Source organism: Nyctereutes procyonoides, unplaced genomic scaffold (genome assembly GCF_905146905.1).
Source record: "Nyctereutes procyonoides isolate TBG_1078 unplaced genomic scaffold, NYPRO_anot_genome, whole genome shotgun sequence".
NCBI classification, from domain to species: Eukaryota; Metazoa; Chordata; class Mammalia; order Carnivora; family Canidae; genus Nyctereutes; species Nyctereutes procyonoides.
The window spans coordinates 28,218,877-28,240,979 of NW_026575042.1; the positions used below are offsets into that span (position 1 = coordinate 28,218,877).

Here is a 22,103-nt window from a genome sequence, read left to right on the forward strand (position 1 = left end):
GTCACGATACTAATTTTAGATAGTTTTTTAATGCATGATAATTCTTCCCACCCACTCTGGAGTATATATCTCAAAGACGACTCTCTGAGCCGTTTTACATGTAGTTTCTGTGGGTTACTATTTTAGGAAAAATTTGGTAGAGCAGGATTGATTGAATAAATAGAACCCACACATGATCAGATTATTCATAGGAATGCGTACAAATGGCACAAATTCCTGAAAATCTGTACTTATTCAGACAGAACTTCTGATCACGTGAAAGCTAGTTTGGCTGTTTGGAATTTCCCTTTTTTAAAAACCTCATAATCTCATGTGATACTGGGGAGAAAACTAAACCAGATTATTTGAGGTCAGAGTTTAGTAAGGTTCATCATTCTAAAACATTATTAGAAGCCCATGTTTAATCATAAATTTGTGTTACATGATGCTCTTTTGTCCAGTTGCATTGAAAGAAATTGAAAGGCTGGACAGATCATATTCAAACTGACCAAACAACTAGGATGTTCTATTCTGTAGAATGTGCTGGTATAGGACTTTTTAAATGTCATCTCTTCAATTAAATAGTTTGGAGTTGGACCATAATAAATTGTTTATACATCCAGTGGAATAAAATTTTGGACTTTATATTACTTTCTCTTTCATTTTTTCACCAAAATATAATTCTCTAATATTGTGATTTAGGTATACTCTGCTTAGAGAATTTAAACAGACAAATATTTAAACTTAAAGGTAAAATAGAAAATGTAGAAAATAATCTTTGGCTTTGGTATGTGGGGGAAAGAATTAATTTTTCACATCAATTCTGGTAATGTCAGTTATAAGTAAATTCTAAGCTCATCTTTTTCTGTCTGTTAGCCTGTAAACTCTGTAGGTGTAGAAAGTATTGGTTTAAAAATCTTTCTAAGTATCTGGAACAATGACATGTCCCTGTTGGTGATCTCAAATTACTTATTGATTGATGAAGGTAATCTGGGCTGCTATCAGCCAAACAGCCCAGCAGCTGGCACTCAGCAGGACTGGATAATTCTTGTCCCCTCTCAATCTATTGGAGTGTTGGCTGAACTGACTGGCTCAATTGATTGTCCCAGCATCATGGTGATACTGCTCTATTGGTGGTCCTAACTACCCAAGATAGAAAACTTTCAGTCTGGCCTGCTAAGGATAATATCCCACAATGAGTTCTTGCTAGAATGTTGTATGAATATTGAGGGAAACTCAAGATTCCAGAATTTTCTGAAAATGGGAGGAAAAGTACCAGTGAACATATGGAGCTAGAAGGCTACCAGACACCCAAGAGGAGAAAGAGAGAATGGATGGTGAATATAGTCCTCAGTGCTGCTCAGTGTATTTATGTTCTTGTGGTGGAACCCGTTAAAACCCTCTGTCTCTCCCAAAGCTAGAGGAGAGTAAAAATCTACCAACCCTCAAGTATAAACTTGTCTAGGCCCCAAGAAAGAAAAGCAAACATTAAGAGAAAGAATAGCAGTAGCAAGAAGGGGTACCTCCAGACCCAGGACAAAAATTGTCATAAACACAAGCCATGTCACCCTTGATTCCCTTGGCTATGCCTCCTATGGTGAGCTCTTGCTTTCCCCCTACATACACATGCAGTCTCCACTATCTTCTGATAATGCAGAGCACAAGAGGAAAAGAAATCATCCCATTTGTAGTTTTTACCTATCTATGCTTTTAAAGGGATTCCACTTCTTTGGCATGTATTTTTCGGGGGTGGGGGGTGGGGAGTGAATAAATGTGTTATATATGCAGTTACATTTTTAAGGAGAGAAGTTCAAAATTTTTCTCTTTATTTTCTGTTTTATAGGGAGTTCCTGGATTTGACAATACCATAGAAGGACCTAAGGGCTTGAAAGGAGAACGTGGAAGACAAGTAATTATGTGGCAATTGAAAGTAAACTTGTAATGATGTGGCATTATTTGATACAGAAAAAACATTTTTAGGAGCAAAAATATATTTTCCTCCTCCTTATCTTCTACTCTAGGATTCGAAAAACATTCTTTTTTTTCTTTTGTTCTTCTGAATTTGGGGTGACTTGTTTCACCAAGCCCCTGCCCTTGAATGCAAGGGCTTTCATTTATGAATGCAAACATCTACGCTCTAACTTACAATGTAGGGCTAGCCAGTGGAAACAACAAGCCAGGGACACCTGGGTGGCTCAGCAGTTTGGCGCCTGTCTTTGGCCCAGAGCATGACCCTGGGGTCCCGGTATCAAGTCTCACGTCGGGCTCCCTGCACAGAGCCTGCTTCTCCCTCTGCCTGTGTCTCTGCCTCTTTCTCTGTGTCTCTCATGAATAAATAAATAAAATCTTAAAAAAAAAAAGCCAGTGAATTGTTGGCCTTCCCAGGATATAGATATAGAAGTAACATACCCTAAGACGGCATCATATTATTTGTAGTACATGATAAAAAGAAAAAGAGCTGATGGACCTATACAGCTCACATGCTCAAGGCAAGTCTCGTGGGATTAATCTCATGATCTCACAAGTCACAATTTGATCATCTTACCTTGTTTTTCAGAATTTTTAAAAGTAATTATCTGGAAAATGTGTTTCTCTGGATCTTCTTGATGAGGAAGTTCCCTTGGTGACTTTACCAGGGGAAGAGGTCTGATATAGTAGAAAGAACTTTCCTTTTGGGGACAGGCCCAGGTCCTATATCATGCTCTGTGCCTTACCAGCTCTGTGGCCTTGGACCACTTTCTGTAAACCTCAATTTCCTCATCTGCAAAATAGGATAAGTAGCCTACTTTTGAAGGTTATGATGGGAATTCAGTGACTGACCTTGCCACATCATAAATCTTCAGTAAATGTCATCTTCCATTTTTACTATGGGGTAAATGTAAGTCTCACATGTTTTATTATAGACTCATAATTTTTTTCCTTCATTTTCTATTTTGGGAGGACTTAGGAGTATTGTGATATTTTATTTACATGAGGATGTTCATCTACACCCAAACAAAACAAGAAGTCCAAAGGTAGAAATCCAAACCAGTAGTAGCCATACCTGATATATGGAATGCTTCATTTATCCACTCTGCAGCAACACCGTGGGATAGTTTGATTTGGATACTCTATACTTACATTCAAAGACAAGTTAGATAGTGGCGATGAACAGATGAAGCCACGTCATTAACATTTAGTCCTATAGTTCCTCATTACCCATGTAGACATATGGTTTATAACCAGTGGAAGTAATGCCACATTCCAAAGGGAGGATAACTCTCTAGTTGGTATATATCCATCCACCCTCCCACAGCACAAGCAGATGCTGAAGAGGAAATGTGTCAGTACTGTGTAATTACTGTCACCCATATGCTTTTTTTTCTTTCTCTTTTTTTTTTTGATAGGGTAGAAGAGGCTGGCCAGGCCCCCCTGGAACACCAGGCTCCAGAAGAAAGACAGTAAGAGCCCTTCTAGACAAGAAGACCCACTGCTCTGGTAGCCTATATTGTGATAAAAATGGCTGATTGTGGGGAATGGGTGGGATGGTTCCACTGGGGCTCATTACCTTGGAGACACTTGGGATAATTCTGAGAACACAGCTTGCAAAGCACTTGAGGAAAGCCCCTGAAAAGCTGAGGCAGGAAGGTGCTGGCTGCAAGGAAAATTAGCAATCAGGAGAAAAGTCTGGGCAAAGAGAACAAAAAAGCAGCCAACTAGGGGAAGAGTGGTTAAAGTTTGGCCTTCTCACTAGGCTGTCATTGCCAGTGATGTCATTTTAAGTCCCAAACTCCTTTCCTGTGTTGAATTTTATGACTACTTAGGAAAGTCAGAGTAAAAATCCTCTGTTCTTACTTCTATACTCTCTGCCTTGGAAAGAAGGTGTGTGTTCCAAAATACAAAAACATTTTCTTGGTGGAGTATAATAGCTGATTCTATGAACGCAGACAATACAATGCATGATAAATACAGTATACTAAACTGGTTTTTATTTGTGCTCAATTTTAAAGCCCACGTGTATAGTACTAACTGAGGTATAGTCGATGTATAACATATTATTCAGGTGTATAACATCACTTGACATGTATATGTGGTTGTGAAATAATCACTGCAGTAAATCTGGTTAACATTCATCACTATGTGTAGTTACAAATTTTTCCTTGTACTGAAGACTTTAAGATCTACTCTCTTAGCAACTTTCAGATATATAATACAGTATTATTAGCTGTACTATACATCTATACATGTATGTATACATTAGATGTAATGTATGCTGTACATTACATCCTGTGACTTATTTTATGACTGAAAGTTTGTACCTTCTTACCCATTTTATCCATTTCATTTACCTACTACCCCTTACCTCTGGCATAATGCCAATCTGTTCTCTGTGTCTAGGAGTCAAGTTTTTGGAGTTATTTTGGGGTTTTTTGGTATTTTTAAGATTCCACATATTAGGGGTTCCTGAGTGGCTCAGGCGGTTAAGCACCTGCCTTCAGCTCAGGTCATGATTGCAAGGTCCTGGAATTGAGCCCCCATTGGGCTCTCTGCTTGGCAGAGAGTCTGCTTCTCCCTCTCCCATGGCCCCTCCCTCCCCAGCTTGTGCTCTCACTTGTTCTAAAATAAAATCTATTAAAAAAAAATGTTCCACATATTAGCGAGATCATGTAGTATTTGTCTTTCTGTCTTTCTCTGACTTATTTCACTTAGTATAATGCCTTCAGGGTTCATCCATGTTGTCATAAGTGGCAAGATCTCCTTTTTTGGCTGAATAACATTCCATGATTAGATAGATAGATAGATAGATAGATAGATAGATAGATAGATAGATAGATCTCACACATTCCTTATCCATTCATCCGTCAGTGGGCAGTTAGGCTGCTTCCATGTCTTGGCTGTTGTGTAAGTAATGCTGCAATGAACACAGGGGTGCAGATATCTTTTTTAATTAGTGTTCACAATTCCTATGGACATATACTCAGAAGTGGAATTGCTGAATCATAACGTAGCTCTATGTTTAATTTTTTGAGGAACCTCCATATTGTGGAAATACTAAGAATGAAATTAGATCACTTCCTTATGCAACCTTTGGGTTTGGGGGTCTTTTTATTTGTTTTGTTGTATTTTTTCCAACAGGTACTTTTTAAAACAGATTCTTTGTTTGACTATTGGAAGAGCACAGAAATTATAAAAGAAAATTTTTATCTAATAAGAAGAAATAACTCTAATAAAAGACACTTAAATACCTGCATTGGGTTCAAAGTTAGACCTGTTTTTCCATTTTGTAGCATTTCCTTTCCATTCTTAGTTATCTAGCTTTCTCCAGCTTCTTCCACCTCTCTCCTCAATTATTTGTACTATTTACTGAGCACAAATAAAAACTAGTTTGATATATTGCATATATTATGCATCATATTTTCTGAGAAGTTCATAGAACCAGCTATTATACTTCATCAAGAAAATTGTTTTTGTAGCTTGGACCACCTCTTCTTTGGTAGGTAGAGAAAATGGAAGTGAAAACAGAAGTTATATTTAAAATGTGCAGAATTTGGTTGCTGGGAAAGCACTTTATTGCCGCTGCTGTGTTAATGCACCTAAAGATACAGCAACACATTTGTTATTCATTTCACTTTCTAGAAGGGTGTAGCCAGCTTACATACACTGGGAAAATATTTTGAACTTAAAGAATATCATCCAAGATTTCCTGGCATGGGAGATGTACTTTTATTGTTTTATAGAGGCTATAGTCTCTCTTGAGGCTAACACAGCATCACTATGTATTACTTAAACTGCACAACTCCTGAGAAATATGTCCACATCTCGGGTTATAGATACAGAAGTGTCATTCAGAAGTAAAAGTAGGACTTTCAGCTAAGGATGGCAAAGTCAAGGTGTTTTTTATACTATTCCTTTTTGTGCAACTTACCAAAAACAACACAAATTAAAAAAAGATTAACAAAGAATGACCACAACTTCAAGACAGGCATTATGGAAAATATTGAGCAATTTTTTAAAAATCTAGATCCTAATGAGGGGAGGCTTTGGAAAGCTTATACATATACCTCAGACCTCAAACAGAGATCAGATTTCTCTAAAAGTAGCTTTCAGGTTTTGAGAAGATCGGAGAATATACCCATAGAAACACTGTAGCAGAGGAGGCAGAAATCGTGGGAAACTAAAGAATATTTCATTTTTAATGTCTAAAACCAGCAGTCTCATCTATGAAGGCTGTAAAGATTGAAGAAACAGTAACTATTGCAATACAGAGAAACTATGATTTAAGGGGCTTTATGTGAGTTCCATGAATCTCTTAAATGCCCAAATTTGAAGGGAGAGGTAGTGTGAGGTAAAAAAAAAAAAAAAAAAAACAAAAAAAACAAAACTTGATGATGAGAAAGTGTTTGAGACAACATATCTATATCAAAACTACTGACCCAGGTCTAGCTACACTACATACAGTTATTCAGTAAATAGGTGGCCCTATTCAAAAGTGATTAATAATCAGAAATATTATGAATCTTCATTATTAAATGATTATTAGGACCTATGCATAGACAGAAGAGCAAAACGATATGAGCAAAGGGCAAATAAACCCTCATTGGGAGAGGAATTATTCAAGACAAAGGCAGAATGACTCTGGCAAATTGTTCTCTAAAGTCTCAAAAAAAAAAAAAAAACTTAAGACCATGCAATTGCTCTAAAAAAAAAAAAAAATGTCTGAAGAAGTGAAGAAAGCAAGCTGGTAGTGTTTGGGGAGCAATAAACGTGTAGGATGGGTTACAAGCAACAAAAAACCTAGAATAAGTAAGAATGAAAATATAGGTGAGCATATAGTAACCAAGAAGCCACAAAAGCAGAGATAAAGGCAGACTATGGAGAGTCAGCAACTCTACAGTTTACATTACTAAGTTAAATAGGCTAATGTAGAAAATATTCAGAAGTGTAATAAAAAAATGTAATAAAAATAATTTATTGTAAAAAGGCTCAAAGGTGCAGGTAGAAAAGGCATACTCTGACTCAGGAAAAACTGACCCAAAAACATAACCTTGAGCTACATCCTAGTGAAATTACCAAACTTATTATGTAAAGGAAGAATCTCCAAGAATTTCCAAGTAGATAATATAGAAAACCCAGTCTATTTTTAGCTTTCTTCACTACAATCAGAGCCAGAAGTGGGGAGAGCAGGAGAATAGCTGGAGTTCTGAGGGAAATCCAGGTGTCCAAGATTTTTATACCCATCCAAGTTATCCTTTGTGTATATAAATAATTAATATGATAAAGCCTTTGAAAATTCAGGCAATATAGCCCCCATTTATTTTGTTTTTCTACTAAATTCAAGTAAAATGTAATATTTTATTTTTAAAATAAATACCATGATCCTTTCTTAACCAAAAGTACTGCTATTTAGAACTATCTATAAACCTGCATAAAAAGATGTTTAGAATCAAGATTATCAAATGTTAGCAATAGTTCTATCTATGTAGGATTTTTTTAATAAATTAATTTTTATTGGTGTTCAATTTACCAACATACAGAATAACACCCAGTGCTCATCCCGTCAAGTGTCCCCCTCAGTGCCCGTCACCCATTCACCCCCACCCCCCGCCCTCCTCCCCCTCCACCACCCCTAGTTCGTTTCCCAGAGTTAGGAGTCTTTATGTTCTGTGTCCCTTTCTGATATTTCCCCACACATTTCTTCTCCCTTCCCTTATATTCCCTTTCACTATTATTTCTATGTAGGATTTGAGATGACTTACATTTTGATTGTGTTTTCCTGCATTTGAATATTTAAAAATCAGTATGTATCATATTTATAATAATAGTAAAATCATTATCCTTTCAGAAGGAAGAAAAATTTATACCACTAACTGAAAAACTCTAAAATGTAACTAGATAATAAGTATTGAGGACTCCCTGGTACAAGATTCTGCTAAACTGAGAAATGATTGGAGGATGGTGGTAGGGTGTGGCATGCAGGGAAATAAGAGCAGTTGACCAACTCTGGCTTTGATTCGTTTGACAAACATTTAATGAACACTTACAGAATACCAGCAACTCTACTAGCTACTAGAGCCACAAAATCAAATAAGACATAGTCCTTACTTGCAAGGAACATAGAATCATGCTACAGATTCAAGGGATGGTGTATCAACCTATTATTGACATTGAATCAAGTAATTCTTTGTTATGGGAAGTTGTTTTGTGCATTGTAAGATGGTTAGTGTTATCCCTGGCCTCTAACCACCAGGTACCAAGCAGCAGCACCCTCAACTTGTGACAGTGAAAACTGTCTCCAGACACTGCCAATTGTTCCCAGAGAAGTGGGGTTGCTAAACCACCCCCTTGCAGTTTGAAACTCCTGTTGTAGAAGGGGATGGATTTGTAGGGATAGCAAACTGTAACTGGTGCCCTGCCAGCAGTCTGTAATAGATTCAATTGTGGTGGTGGAGAGAGTAGGATCAGGACCAGAAAGCCACAGCACTGGGGCAAGAGGTGGGAATGGGGATTGGTTCTTTCTGAGCCAAACTTTACTGAGAATTATTTTTTTAAAAAATAAATTTATTTTTTACTGGTGTTCAATTTGCCAAAATACAGAATAACACCCAGTGTTCATCCCGTCAAGTGCCCCCCTCAGTGCCCATCACCCATTCACCCCCACTCCCCCCACCCTCCTCCCCTTCCACCACCCCTAGTTTAGAACAGATTATTGTGCCATGGATAATGAGAAGCAACTGGCTTTCAATCCTATTCAGTCTACAGAGCTGTTAGTTATGCTTTGCCCTTTTCATCTCTCTTGGCACTACTTTAAGGGGTGGCTTTAAGTTCCCCCCAGGCAGTCAGTCATCATTGTAAATGAGTGTTTGCCATTAAGAGTCAGTATTAATGTGATGTTTTACCATTAAGAATGTCCTGTTTTCTTCCCCGGGGGATTGCATCTCAAATCAGTCGATATCTATCTGGGAAAGTGGGTCCTGGTAAACAGCCAGAAAGCCAGGCTATGAGGGATCAACAAGACTGGGTATCTTGTTCTGAATCTTCTTACTCTCAGGATGCCTTTGGGGATGTTTTCTTTCTTGATGTGCTCATTAGCATTTCCTTTCACAGATGAGTTAGGCTGTCTGGATGTGTTACCAGAAAACTGCAAGCCTATGGGCAAACCATGAAGACATTTGGGGATTTAATCTTCCCCGTCTAAAACATTAAAAATTGTAAAGCAAAATTGTAAAATTATCACCCCCATTTCCTTGTTTGCTTTCAGTCTTTCACACGTACTCAAGGTATCTCAAACTCATAGCTTCCAGTTAAAGTTTAAATCCCAAATAGCCGTTAATGGAAGTGCTAAATGATGACTTCTAGAATCATGAATGGTGGATTTGAAGTCTGTCTTATGCAAATTTGCATGAATGGTGATACTCCTCTGTTAGGCTTATAAACTCTTGCCTAGGGACAGAAGTCAGTTTTTACTTACCACCACTCACCCCAGTTCCTCTAGAGAGCAGGAATTCAATGTTGAGATGACTAATTTTAATCAAGCCCTTTCAAAGTCAAACCTTAAAGACACAGGCACCAAATGTTTCTTGATGTTATTTCAAACACTGTGACAGTGAAGCAGAGAAAGGCTTTTGGATGTAAGGTCCTATTTCATATGGTGTAAATCATGTAATGTAGGAAGCTCTTTATTTTTGCCTGAGTGTAGGTTCAGTTGTGCCTACCACATCCAGATGTATCCACTTAAAAGCCCAAGTCTGGCCGTGTACATTTCCTGCTATAGGCACCCCAGTGGTTTTCTACTAAATGAACTATGAACCCTTCCACTTAGTGCCCCTCCTACTGCCCTCTCTTCTTATATCTTTGACCTAGAAATGGTCAAATACTCTTCCTATTTTCTTGCCTCTAATTCATTACTTAGGCATACCCTTTACTAGAAAAACTTTCATTTTTACCTGTAAAACTCCTACACATTCTGTGAAACCCATATCAAAAATGTCTTCCATGGTATCTGACTGGCTCAATCAGAGCATGAGACTCTTGATCTTGAAGTTGTAAGTTCAAGCCTCAAGTTGGGCATAGAGATTACTTAAATAAACTTTAAAAAACAATCTTCCTCTAGGAATATTTTCCTAATTTGACAAACTGCATATAATTGCTTTCTTTGAAACCCATATTTCCATTTCCCCTTTCTTATGGCATTTGCCATACTATGCCTTGTAAATATTGTAATATTTATCTCTTCACTCCCCAAGCCCAAATATGAGAGTCTCATAAGATCAAGAACTGTGTATGTGCATATGTGTGTGAAATCTTTATGCTCCTGTTGTTCCCATACAATATGCTTTGTGGGTTATAGATCATTGTTAGGTATTTTTCTCAATGAGACTGAAGTGAATTGAATCAGAACAGTTAAACCCTTGTACTAAAGGAGTGGAGAGAGTTTCTTTTCCTCCTCTGATAGAAAGGATTTAAACTCTCATCTCAAGATGACTCATCAGAGTTTTAAAGAAATAGGTCTCCATTTCTTCAGATATACACAGTCTGTTTCCTAGATAACAATAGATTTTAACTGAAATATGATTAAAAGAATTCAACGTCTGCAATACTGGCCTCACATAGAAATTTGATCTAAATATCTCAAATTTCCATCAAGAAAATGTCTGATATATATACTAAATTTTACAAATCCCGGTGTCAGTCTTGCTATGACTATACGGGGACATCCTAAGTTAGACAAAATGTCTTTGTGTGATTTCCAGATCTATAAAATGTTGAACTGAAATATATCCAGACACTAACTTACATATGAGAGTATTAAGAAAAATGCACTTGATTATATAGTGCTATTATTTTGATTACTTCATTAACATCTTGAATTGAGAACTTCTGAATACTTGGGCAGATTCTTTAATTTTTGACAGGTAAGCATATTTTTTGGCTTTTTGGGGGAGGGGGTTAAAATTAGTCTGGCTACCTTTATATTCTGAAGTTAATCTATAAATAAGTTCAATGGAGTCAATTCTCCCAGTTTTTTCCTCTGGCTTCCTGCCTTTTGGCTACTCCACTCTTGATTTTTGGCTTACTTGATAGTACTTTGGAAAAATGAAAAGAAATGAAATTCAAATCAGTCAATTTTGGATCTTGTGATCAGCTCTAGTAATAGTTTAGTGGAGGACAAATTATTGACCACAATCTGTTCTCTCAAGTATGTACAGATTTCAGTTGTCTATGTGATTTTAATTACCTATTGACCTAGGATAGACATTCAAGTTGGCAACATTTTACTGTCATTATGCAGTGACTAATTAAATGTTTAAACCAATATGTGGGTACTTTAAAAAAAAAAGTGCCTTAAGGTGTTCATTATCAATTTAAATATAAAAAGCTTTTTTTTTTTCATAATTAATGATACCTACCATTCCTCCAACTTTAGGCAGCTCTTGGCCGAAGGGGACATACAGGCCCACAGGTACAATTATTTTTTTTCTTAACTCCAAATATTCTGTGTTCAGTCAAGAAGTAAGAATAAAGGCTCTGGGAAACCTCTTTCAGGATCAAAGCTCTTCACTTTTTGATGATATTGGTTGTGGAATGATGTTTTAGAAATCTTCTAAGCTATAATTTCAAGAGCTCAAATCTTAAAATGAAGATTTGGGCATTCTAATCAAACACTGTAAAAATTAATGATAAGAAAAAAATTAATGATAAGAGACACTAATTGGCATGATTACTATTAAATTTAACTTTGAATTTCAACAAACTAGTAACTCAGTTGAGTGATCCTTTAGATTTTTGTTCAATTGACTCTGAAATCTTACAATTTACACAAACACTTTTTAAACTGAGAGTACAATGAGACCCTAATACAAATTGGATATTCAGAGTGTTTTGTTCAAAAGTTGACTATACCAAATATTGTATCATATCTTTTGTACAAACTGGTGACATACATGCCTCATGTATGTATAATATTTATGAAAAAGAAATTGTGGACTTAGAATTTATAAAATTGAGGAAACGCCTTCAGGTTGAAAATATAATGAGGATAAACAGTAAATCCACTCAATCATATCATGGTGAAACTCTGGAATACTAAAGATAAAACATCTTAAACATGACTAAGAGAAAAAACGTTTTTACCCGTGAAAGGAATAACAAATTAGATTGTAGTGGACTTGTATTTGGCAATAAAACATGCCAGAAAAAGTGATATTTGTAGGTCCAGAAGAAAAATAACTGTTAATATAGAATTTTATACCTAGCTAAACTGTGAGTGAACATGTAAATATTTTCAGATCAAGACTAAGAGAATTTACCATCCATAGACATTACTCACACACACTTCAAGGTTAAACTTCAAAAAGGAGAGCAAATCCAGAATAATCACATAAAACAAGATTGGGGAGAGAAAGTGTTGAGAAATTTCCCCTTTCTGAGATCAAGGAAAAGCAATTAGCATGGGACATTTAATCACATATGTGTAACAACTGAGACATAAACTTAAGGTATCCCAAATGTTGACTAAGCCTTTTAATCCTTCCTCTTTTTTGGAATTCTTATCTCTGAGAAAGTTCAAAGACAATGTGAAGGTAATGCTCAACTTTTGACCCATAGATATGTGATCTATTTGAATATAAATATAATGTTGTAAGATGTCTGGAGATTTTTGAAGAAAATGGGAAGTAAACTGTGAGTATTTTTAGGCCAAACGTGCAAGTCAGATATATTACAAATGTTACAGAAAAAAATGGGTGTGTGAGTGTACATATGTATAAAGACTTGAAACCAAATATACCAACATAGTAGCTGTGGTTATCTCTGCTTGATGAGATTATAGAAAATTTTTATCTCTTTATTTGTATTTTCCTTTATTTTTCATATTTTTACCAATGATCCTGCACAGACATTGTGATTGAAAATCTATAATCTTGTACATAAGGAGACAAAATTCTCAGGAAATGGTAATAACAGGTTGATTCTCTCTCACCACAGGGGAAAACAGGCATCCCAGGCCCAGATGGACTTGAAGGCTCATGGGGAGTTAAGGGCCCTCAGGTACATATCAGAACTGATTAGGGTTTGAGAGCATAAAGAAGAATCTGGAGCCTTCATGGAATCCTTCAAATCTCTTTACAGGATTAAAGATGTTTAAAGTGTGTTCAGAGTAATAAAGTAAGGAAGCAATGTAGTCTTGTCCAGGATTTGGTCTCCTTTATCTAAGTTTTGTCCCATCAAGAGGTGAGAAGGGAATGAACATGCTGGGTAGAGTCCCTGTACAATGAGTTCAGTCTAGCTAGGGGAGACCTTGAGCCAAAGAAAATGTTGATCCTCAAAGGTTTGGGAATTTTGGTCAATGTAACACAGTGTTGCATATCTGGATGCCTGTGTGGTAGAAAAACTGGCGCTACTCTAGGAAAGAATTGTTCCAAATACAGCTGAAGTCTTCAGCGGGATGATCTATAGTGTGGCACTCAGCCTGCCTTCTTGCTCACTTCCCCAGAGAGCTGCCTCCAGCACTTTTTCCTTTGTAAGAAGCCACAGTTGGCTCTTCCACTGATCACATGAGGGGGAAAAAAGCATGTGCCAGAAAGAGCAAAATGTAGCTTGAAATAATACTGAGAAGGGAAAGGAAGTCCTAGAAAATGTTGAGATAAAGGAAAGGAGGCCAGACTATAGAAAGTTAGAACATATTTTTTTCTCTCCAAACTGTTTTGAAAACTTAAATAATTTTACTGTTTGGTAAATGCAGGACAAGCAATATTTCTGTAATTTTTCAAAGTTTTAATGCATGAAGTTGAAAACAATTTAACTATTATATGTTAGCAGCTTGGTCCATGGAATTTGGGCAAAGCATCTTTAGACATCAGATGAGAAATTGTGTTCACATTTTTACCAAGACTTCAGAACAGTAGTAAACAGTCTGCCCCCTTGGACCCCTAGCTCTTGAGCTTGATTGCTTTTTTTTCTGTTTTACTTGCCAGCTGAGGAAAGTTCACTTTTCTTATCTTCAAGTGAGAAATATTTGCCACTGGAGCTGTGGGGAAGAATTTCAATAGATTGGCTGGCTTTGTTTCATGATAAACAAATACAACAGCATCCCTTCCACTTTACAGACTCTTTCTTCATGACATAATTTAAAAGGAGATGGAAAAACCAAACACAGCGTGAAGGTTTCTTTGCCTCATGTACAGAGGCCACGATTAATAAGCAATATAATATCCTAGAAGTAGAAATATCTGAACTTCATCTTACCACGTGCTACATCTTATGACCAGTCTTCAGTGTGGTTATTGAATAGAAAACTTATTTTAATATTTCAGTTTCAGATTATGTAATTAAGGATTATTTTATCACATAAGAAATATATGCATTTGGACTCTAAAGGTGGTTAGGATAATTAAAAAGCAATACTGAGGGGGATCCCTGGGTGGCTCAGTGGTTTGGCATCTGCCTTCGGCCTGAGGTGTGATCCTGGAGTCCCAGGATGGAGTCCTGCGTCGGGCTCCCTGCATGGGGCCTGCTTCTCCCTCTGCCTGTGTCTCCGCTTCTCTCTATATATATGTCTCATGAATAAATAAAATCTTAAAAAAAAAAAAAGCAATACTGAAAAATTCAAGTGGAGCATTTATTCAGTCAACTGTAAATGCCCCCAACTGCCTAAATTGCAAATTAGACCCTTGTAGACTAACACAGGAGAGCTCACAAATCAACATAGAGCCAAGGGTGTGAATAGAGTTCTTTCCAGTTTCTGCCCATGTGATGGAATTATCATGTCCATCTTTAATATTCAAGTTAATATTCAAGTGTTCTCTTTTAGAAAGAAAATAATGCTATAATTCTCTGTATATAGGGTCCCAGAGGAGAGACTGGTATGAAAGGCGAAAAAGGAGGTCTGGGAAGTAAAGGTCCTCAGGTATGTAATGAGAGAAAATGACTGCACCTGGCTCTGGTCTTGGCTTTAATATGGATATCCTTGCAGTTTCTTTTCTGTGGAAGGAGTTCTTTATTGCCTGTGAACCAGTAGAATTTTGAGTTCAGTGTTTGGTGTGATGGCCACATCACATCGTGACCCACCTTGCAGAGTGGGCTGTCTTTCTGTCAAACACAGAAGTGGAAGAGGACTTCTAGTCTTCTTTGCCTCAACACTTCAGCCATTACTGTGAGGTTAAGAATTCCTCCTCTGCAAAAATCAGGTCCTGCCACTCCTCTGATCGCAATCCTCAGGGGCTTCCCATTGCACCCAGAATACAACCTACTTCTGTGCTCCTCAACCTAGCTATACACAATACTCTCCTGGGAAGATTATAAAATACTCCACCAGCCCGGTTAAATCAGAATCTCTGAAGGTGAGGCCAGGGTATCAGTAACTTTAAATTCTCCCCAGATGATTCTAGTAGACACACCCAGTATTGGGACTGAGTTTCCCACATCACTTCTCAAACTTCTAAGTGCCTAAGAATCACCTGGACAACTTGTTAAAGTGCAGATTCTGATCAGCAGCTTTGGGGTGGAGCTTGAGGTTCTATACTTCCAGTGAGCTCCCAGGCAGTCCTGATGCTAATTCCCAGACCACACTTTTAATAGCATGGCCACATGATCTAGTCATTACCTAACTACTATTATACTTGTTTAGTTTTTTGTCTCCCCTTCTACACTGTAAACTAAACTTCTTGAAGACCAGAATTTTGTCTTGCTTATACCATATCCCAGAGCCTAGAATAACAGGGCTGCCCCACTATAGAGCTCAACATGTACTTATATAACAAATCAATTAGTAAATGAATAAATGAGACACAGTTGGGACTTACACTTGACTAACGGGTAAAGGGAATCCATTACTTGGTGTCCATTAGGCAGTGGTCCAACACTTAAGTGAATGTTCTCATATCAAAACATTTAAGTAGCTACTTGCATAAAGCTATATCTCATGACACAATATTTTAAAGCGTATGAATTATGGCTTATGAGGATATTTGTTCCCAGTTGGATGAATGTACTCCTTCAAACAGCATGAAAACTTTAAAAATTTCATTGTAGAATTAAATTGATGAAAAGTTACTATTTTGCATTCACATCCTTGAATCATTAAAAACTTGTTGGCACCACCAGTTGGTACTTAAAAATAAAAAACAGCAAATGCCAAGAGAAACATGTATCAGGTGATTATCTCATCTGTTTATATAAAATATTGAGATGTAGATGGGTTGAAGTCCAAAGAACTTGGTAATTCCCTTTTTCTAGATTCCAAAATTATTCAAAGTGCCTGTTACTCCAATAAGTTATTCCATTTGCCCTGTAGTGTACTTGTCTGAGTGAGACCCCTTTAATCTTGCTTTGGCAAGATTGGTTATAGTTATAAATCATTCAACCTCCGGGCATTGCCAGCAGCGCTAGTCAAAAGGCACCACTTCTCTCTACCTCTTCCTTTTATCTGGCTAGAAATCGTGGTTTTCTTTCTTTGCTTGTTTTTCTTGAAATACCCTTGTCAACAGTGGAAGTGCTATTTCAAAGATATGTAGAATTTTCTATATTCAGGACATGATGAATGGGATCTCAAAATTGTTGTTTCCAAAGGAAAACCATGGGAGACAAATACAATCAGATATGCAAGAGAGTGTTATTCTTTATTGGCTCTGTAAATCCACTGACATATGCTTCATACAGCACACAAGTACCCGCCACTTAGATGGAATAACAGGAGTGTTTTTTAAGTAAGCTTCATGCCCAACATGGAGCCCAACGTGTTGCTTGAACTCAGGCCCCTGACATCGAAACCCGAGCTGATATCAAGAGTCAGATGCTTAACAAACTGAGTCACCCAGGCACTCCTAACAGGAGTGTTTTTAATTGAAGGCTTTAATTTTTTTCTTAGGAAATACACTTAAAAAAAGGAATGTGATTTCTGTTGATAGTGTTCTGAAGACGTATTAATTTATGCAGTGTTGGGGCATTCTGCATAAATCAAAATGTGCTAATCCAACCAAGTTTATGGCTATGATATGAAAGAAATACAGCCCGTGGCACAATGAAAAAGAAGGTATAACTTTGAAAAGAATAGCATATTCCTTTATACCTTCCTTTGTTCCTTTCTTGTTTGGCTTACCCTAGGGTTACACACTAACATAATCAACACCTAGAAAAGGAATGGAAAATCAGACACACATACTAATTCTAGTTAGTACTGGAATTATTCTTAGTTTTATTAAGTGAAATAATCACTAATGTCATATGCAGTATCAAGAAAGGCTGGAATTATTCCTTGCAAATTTGGGATACAAAACAGAATTTCTGTTATCCTCTTTAGAAAGCATAACATAGTGGTCAAAGGCATGGTGCCTGAAACCAGGCTGCCTGGGTTTGATCACCAGTTTTGTACCTTCCTAGCTCTGTGTCCTTGGGTAATTTATTTAACCTCTCTGTGCCTCAATTTTCTCTGCTATAAAATAAGGATAGTAATAGAAGCTACCTCATCAGATGAAAATTAAATGCTTTAATATATGTAGGTTCTTAGAACAGTGCCTGCAATATAGTCAGTACTGTGTGTCTATTACTATTGTATTGCATCAGTATACCTAATTTGGCAAGGATGTATTATGCCCAAAGCATGAGAGTCTCCAGTCCAAGGAAGGCCATGATAATAACAATATAATAATATGGGTTTTTTAAAATAGATTTTATTTATTTACTCATAAGAGACACAAAGAGAGAGGCAGAGACATAGGCAGAGACAGAAGCAGGCTCCCCACAAGGAGCCTGATGCGAGACTCGATCCTGGACCTGGGGATCACACCCTGAGTCAAAGGCAAATGCCCAACTACTGAGCCACCCAGGCATCCCACAATATAACAATATGTAATCTGGACTGCAATGATGGGATTTCCTCATTCTGCATAACCTAGGTTGGATGATCCATCAATCATTTCTTTTACTCAAATATTTGCTGAGTGCTTCCTGTGTGTAGATACTAGAGTAGGATAAAAGGACATACTCCTGGGGCACCTGGGTGGCTCAGTCCATTAAGTGTCTGCCTTCAGCTCAGGTCATGATCCCAGCATCCTGTGTCCAGCCCCCTGCTCAGCAGGGAGTCTGCTTCTTCCTCCCCCCTGCTCTTGCGCTCTTGCGCTCTTGCTCATTCTCTTTCTCTCTCTCAAATAAATAAAATCTTTTAAAGAAAGGACATATTCCCAATCTCAAAAAGGACACCAAGGTAAAGAATAGTTGAAATCTGATATACTGAATGCTAAAATGGATTTACACCCAGGATAGAGTGGTGGGGAAAAGGTTGGCATTAGAGCAAGAGAAGAGTGGCTTAGCTTTTGCAGGGAAAAGGAGGTGTTCTCCAGGGGGCCAAGGGAGAGGCAGGCATCTGGGAAAATGAGCCAGGTATCTAAATAGAGATATCAAAGTGAGTTTGGGGAACCATAAATGGTTCAACATGGATGGAGTATAGGATGCATGAAGGACTAGAAGTTGAAGTTAGAGGCTGTGTCTTAGACCAGCACTGTCAAGATCAATATCTCAGGTATCTTGGGGGTTTTTCTTACACTAGCCCACCCTTTGCTGGACTCTTATCTTTTATTTTCTCAGAATTAGCTCATATCTGACTCTTAAAAATGCTGAGCATATAATCTCCTCAGGTAGCTCCAACCCAGCCTGACAATTTACTGGTTGTTAGTATAGGTCAGGTTTTACTCCCATGAAAATAATAAGTGACAGGATTCCTTTTAAGCAAGAGACGAACCTGAGCCTCTTGTGCCTGCACAACCAATCCCGTCCAAAGTTGAGGTGTCCTTGGCACTGCCCCAGCTATTAATCCCAAACTCCTACCGCAATCCTGTCTGATAAGATGCTAAGGACAGTTTTAAAAAACATTTAAACTCTAAACATCTCCTTTCTATCATCACTTAACACTTGGTATTGAGCAGTTGTGATTGCAGAAGACTCTGTTAGCAGAGTCTAAGCATGAGCAAAAGACTCAAGAGTAGAGGTTAGACCTGGCCCCAGCCTCCTGCATCACATTTGGAGATTCACGTTTTTAAAACTCCAATATCATATCTCAGGTGGTGCATAATTGGTAGAGTTTGGGAATCCTGTCCCAGATATAGGCCTCAAAACAGCAAAGTGGCCAGGAGTTTGGTTTAGAGTCAGAATCAGGTTCAGAACCATTCCACCCTCCTATTAACAGTAATTTTGGGTTAAATGCTTTGACAATCTGTCTTTTATTGGTAAACAATGGTGTCATTGATATGTATCTCATTTTATTGTAAGAATTGAGAAAGTCCATATAGTGTCAATATATACTTTTTAGGAGAGTGCTTTACACAAAATCTCAAAAGGTTGCCATTATGACAAAGCCAATGAAGATTTCCCCTCTAGCTGGTGCTTTTTTCTTTAAATGCCCTAATCTTCTCTTTATATTCCTTAGCTGCTTTGGCCTCAAATCAAGGCAACTTTTTGATTCTTTGATATCTTGGGGTGGCAGGGAGTATTTCATCTTACTTTAAAAATATGGTTCCTATTAAAAAAAATAAATAAATAAAAATAAAAATATGGTTCCTTATAGGGACGCCTAGATGGTTCAGTTGTTGAATGTCTGCCTTCAGCTCAGGGCATGATCCCTGTGAGGAGCCTGCTTCTCCCTTTGCCTATGTCTCTGCCTCTGTGTTTCTCATGAATAAATAAAATTTAAAAAAAAGAAAAACAAAAACATGGTCCCTTATATAACTAGCAGTATTTATGTAGTAATATATCCAGGTAACCATTCACTGAAGCATGAGGCCCATTTAGGGAGTCACAAACACCAGTCTGGTGTTTTGTATGGTCCTGCACAGGAAATAGAATCAGATTTTCTGATGTTCTGATGACCAGGCCCTGTCTGCATGCATGCCTCCATCCATCCAAGAAGTTTTCTATTTTGGAGGGCTTTCAAACAGGATAATCTCTCATTGTGCTTTTGTGTGCTTAAAGTGACCACACATGAGGTAATCTCCCCCAAAATCTCCTTCATCTCACAGAGCTCTTTATGTCTGAAGGAAGCACAGAAAGTGAGCCCCTAGGCAAGACTTCCAATTTGCCCCTTATTGTCAAGGACAGTTGAAATGTTTTTACTTCATTCTCCTGTGAAGTATTCAAAACTTTCACATGGAAAATCAAATTAAACACATTATTTCATCCTTCTTGGGGGCTATTCCAGGATAGGTATGTGGATAGCTAGATGAATGGATGGGTGGATTGAGCCATTTTAGGTATTGTCCTAAATTCCAGAGGTATGAAGCCAACAGGGTGTGCCCCTTCCTTCAAGGAATGTATAGGCTAGTACCTAGTAGATGAGAGAAAGAAAGAAATGAACAATTACATACAGAGTAGAGGAATCTGTGGGACAGTTGTGAGACCTAGTACAGACGGGGTTCAGGTACTCTTGAAACAGTGATGCTAAAAGTAAGCTTTTCAGAAGAGAGAGATTGTACCTCTCTCCAGATGGAAAATGGATCAGCTTAAGGGAAGAACTTGCACAAGTGTAGAGACCAAAGACAACAAGAAGTATTTGGTGACTTCAAGATGATTTGAGTGAAACATATAGTGATTGGGATGCCTGAGTGGCTCAGCCTTTGAGCCTCTGCCTTTGGCTTAGGGCATGATCCTGGGATCCAGGATCAAGTCCCACATTGGACTTCTTGCTGGGAGCCTACTTCTCCCTCTGCCTATGTCTCTGCCCCCCACCCAACCCTCTGTCTTTCATGAATGAATGAATAAATAAATAAATAAATAAGATCTTTTAAAAAAAAGTAGTCCCAGATGACTACAGAGACATGCAATACCAACATTTCGAGGGATTTTATATATTAGTAAGTAAAGACTATCAATGTTATTCTGAAAGCTACTCAGAATTCAAAATTTCAGAAAAAGTGGCAACATCAGCCTGACATTTTAAATCAGAAGGAAAAAGGAGGCAATAATGGATTAGAGACAAGCCAGACTATAGTCAGGGAACCCAGGAATTTAGACAGAATGCAAGAAGGCGTAAAGGTAGGTGATAGCAATAGGAATGAGAGAGAGATGGATACAGAAAGGCAATAGAATCTGCCTTTTTTTTTTAGACTTTTTTTTTAAAGATTTTATCCATTTATTTTTTTTTTTAATTTTTATTTATTTATGATAGTCACAGAGAGAGAGAGAGAGGCAGAGACATAGGCAGATGAAGAAGCAGGCTCCATGCAGCGGGAGCCCGACGTGGGATTCGATCCCGGGTCTCCAGGATCGCGCCCTGGGCCAAAGGCAGGCGCTAAACCGCTGCGCCACCCAAGGATCCCGATTTTATCCATTTATTCATGAGAGACACAGAGCGAGAGGCAGAGACATAGGCAGAGGGAGAAGCAGGCTCCATGCAAGGACGCTGATGTGGGAGTCAATCCCAGGACTCCAGGATCATGCCCCAGGTGGAAGGCAGACACTCAAACGTCCAGCCACCCAGGTGTCCCGTTTGATGGTTCATTTTTGTGCTCTTGTTCTTTAGAGCTTGCAGAAGCAGCAAATGGGCTCATTTGTCAAGTTCCAGTTGTTGGAGAATAAGTTGTAATACTTTTCTTCCTTGTGATTTTTGAAGAATCAAATGAATTTGCTTCTAGTAGATGATCCAATTTCAGTGATCTCCTAACAGGCATTCCGACATTCAGGAAAGCACCACCGCCGGATAGGACTTGTAACTGATAGGTTTTGAGAGATGAGTTAAGGGAGGGATCTAGGATGATACCTAGATTTCCAGCTTGGGTTTCAGGGAGAAAGTGGGTAGCACCATTCCTTGAAAAAGAGAATATGAAACTAAGCATGACTTACACTAAATATCATTATCCTTGGTAATCAATTCCTATGGGGTATCTAATAGACATTTTAATATATGAGTCTGGCATTTAGTTGAGGGATTTGGTCTGGAGATCCATGTATTTTAGGAATTATTTTGTAAAGTGGTATGTGAATCTGTGGGGGGATCACTCAGGAAGAGGAGATTAAGTGAGAAAATGACATCTAAGGATGGAGCAGCAGGCAGGGTACATGGAGATTTAAGAGGCAAATGAAAAGAGGACAGAGAAGGGTCCAGGAAGGCTGGGGTAACTGCTGTTACAGAAATTAATGAAAAAGTTTCAAAGAATACATGC

General features: G+C 37.9%; 1 protein-coding gene across 3 annotated transcripts in view; it reads left to right on the forward strand.

Moving 5' to 3' along the window:
- Positions 1-22,103, forward strand: part of COL6A6 (collagen type VI alpha 6 chain) — a 143,194-nt gene that overhangs the window by 68,104 nt on the left and 52,987 nt on the right. For 2 of the 3 annotated variants that reach the window (XM_055320983.1, XM_055320984.1), the window contains exons 19-23: positions 1,823-1,888; positions 3,366-3,419; positions 11,384-11,419; positions 12,943-13,005; positions 14,801-14,863. In XM_055320983.1, the coding sequence (XP_055176958.1) occupies positions 1,823-1,888; positions 3,366-3,419; positions 11,384-11,419; positions 12,943-13,005; positions 14,801-14,863 (282 nt within the window). The remainder of the gene's footprint in view (positions 1-1,822; positions 1,889-3,365; positions 3,420-11,383; positions 11,420-12,942; positions 13,006-14,800; positions 14,864-22,103) is intronic. The other variant, XM_055320986.1, reaches the window with a different exon arrangement.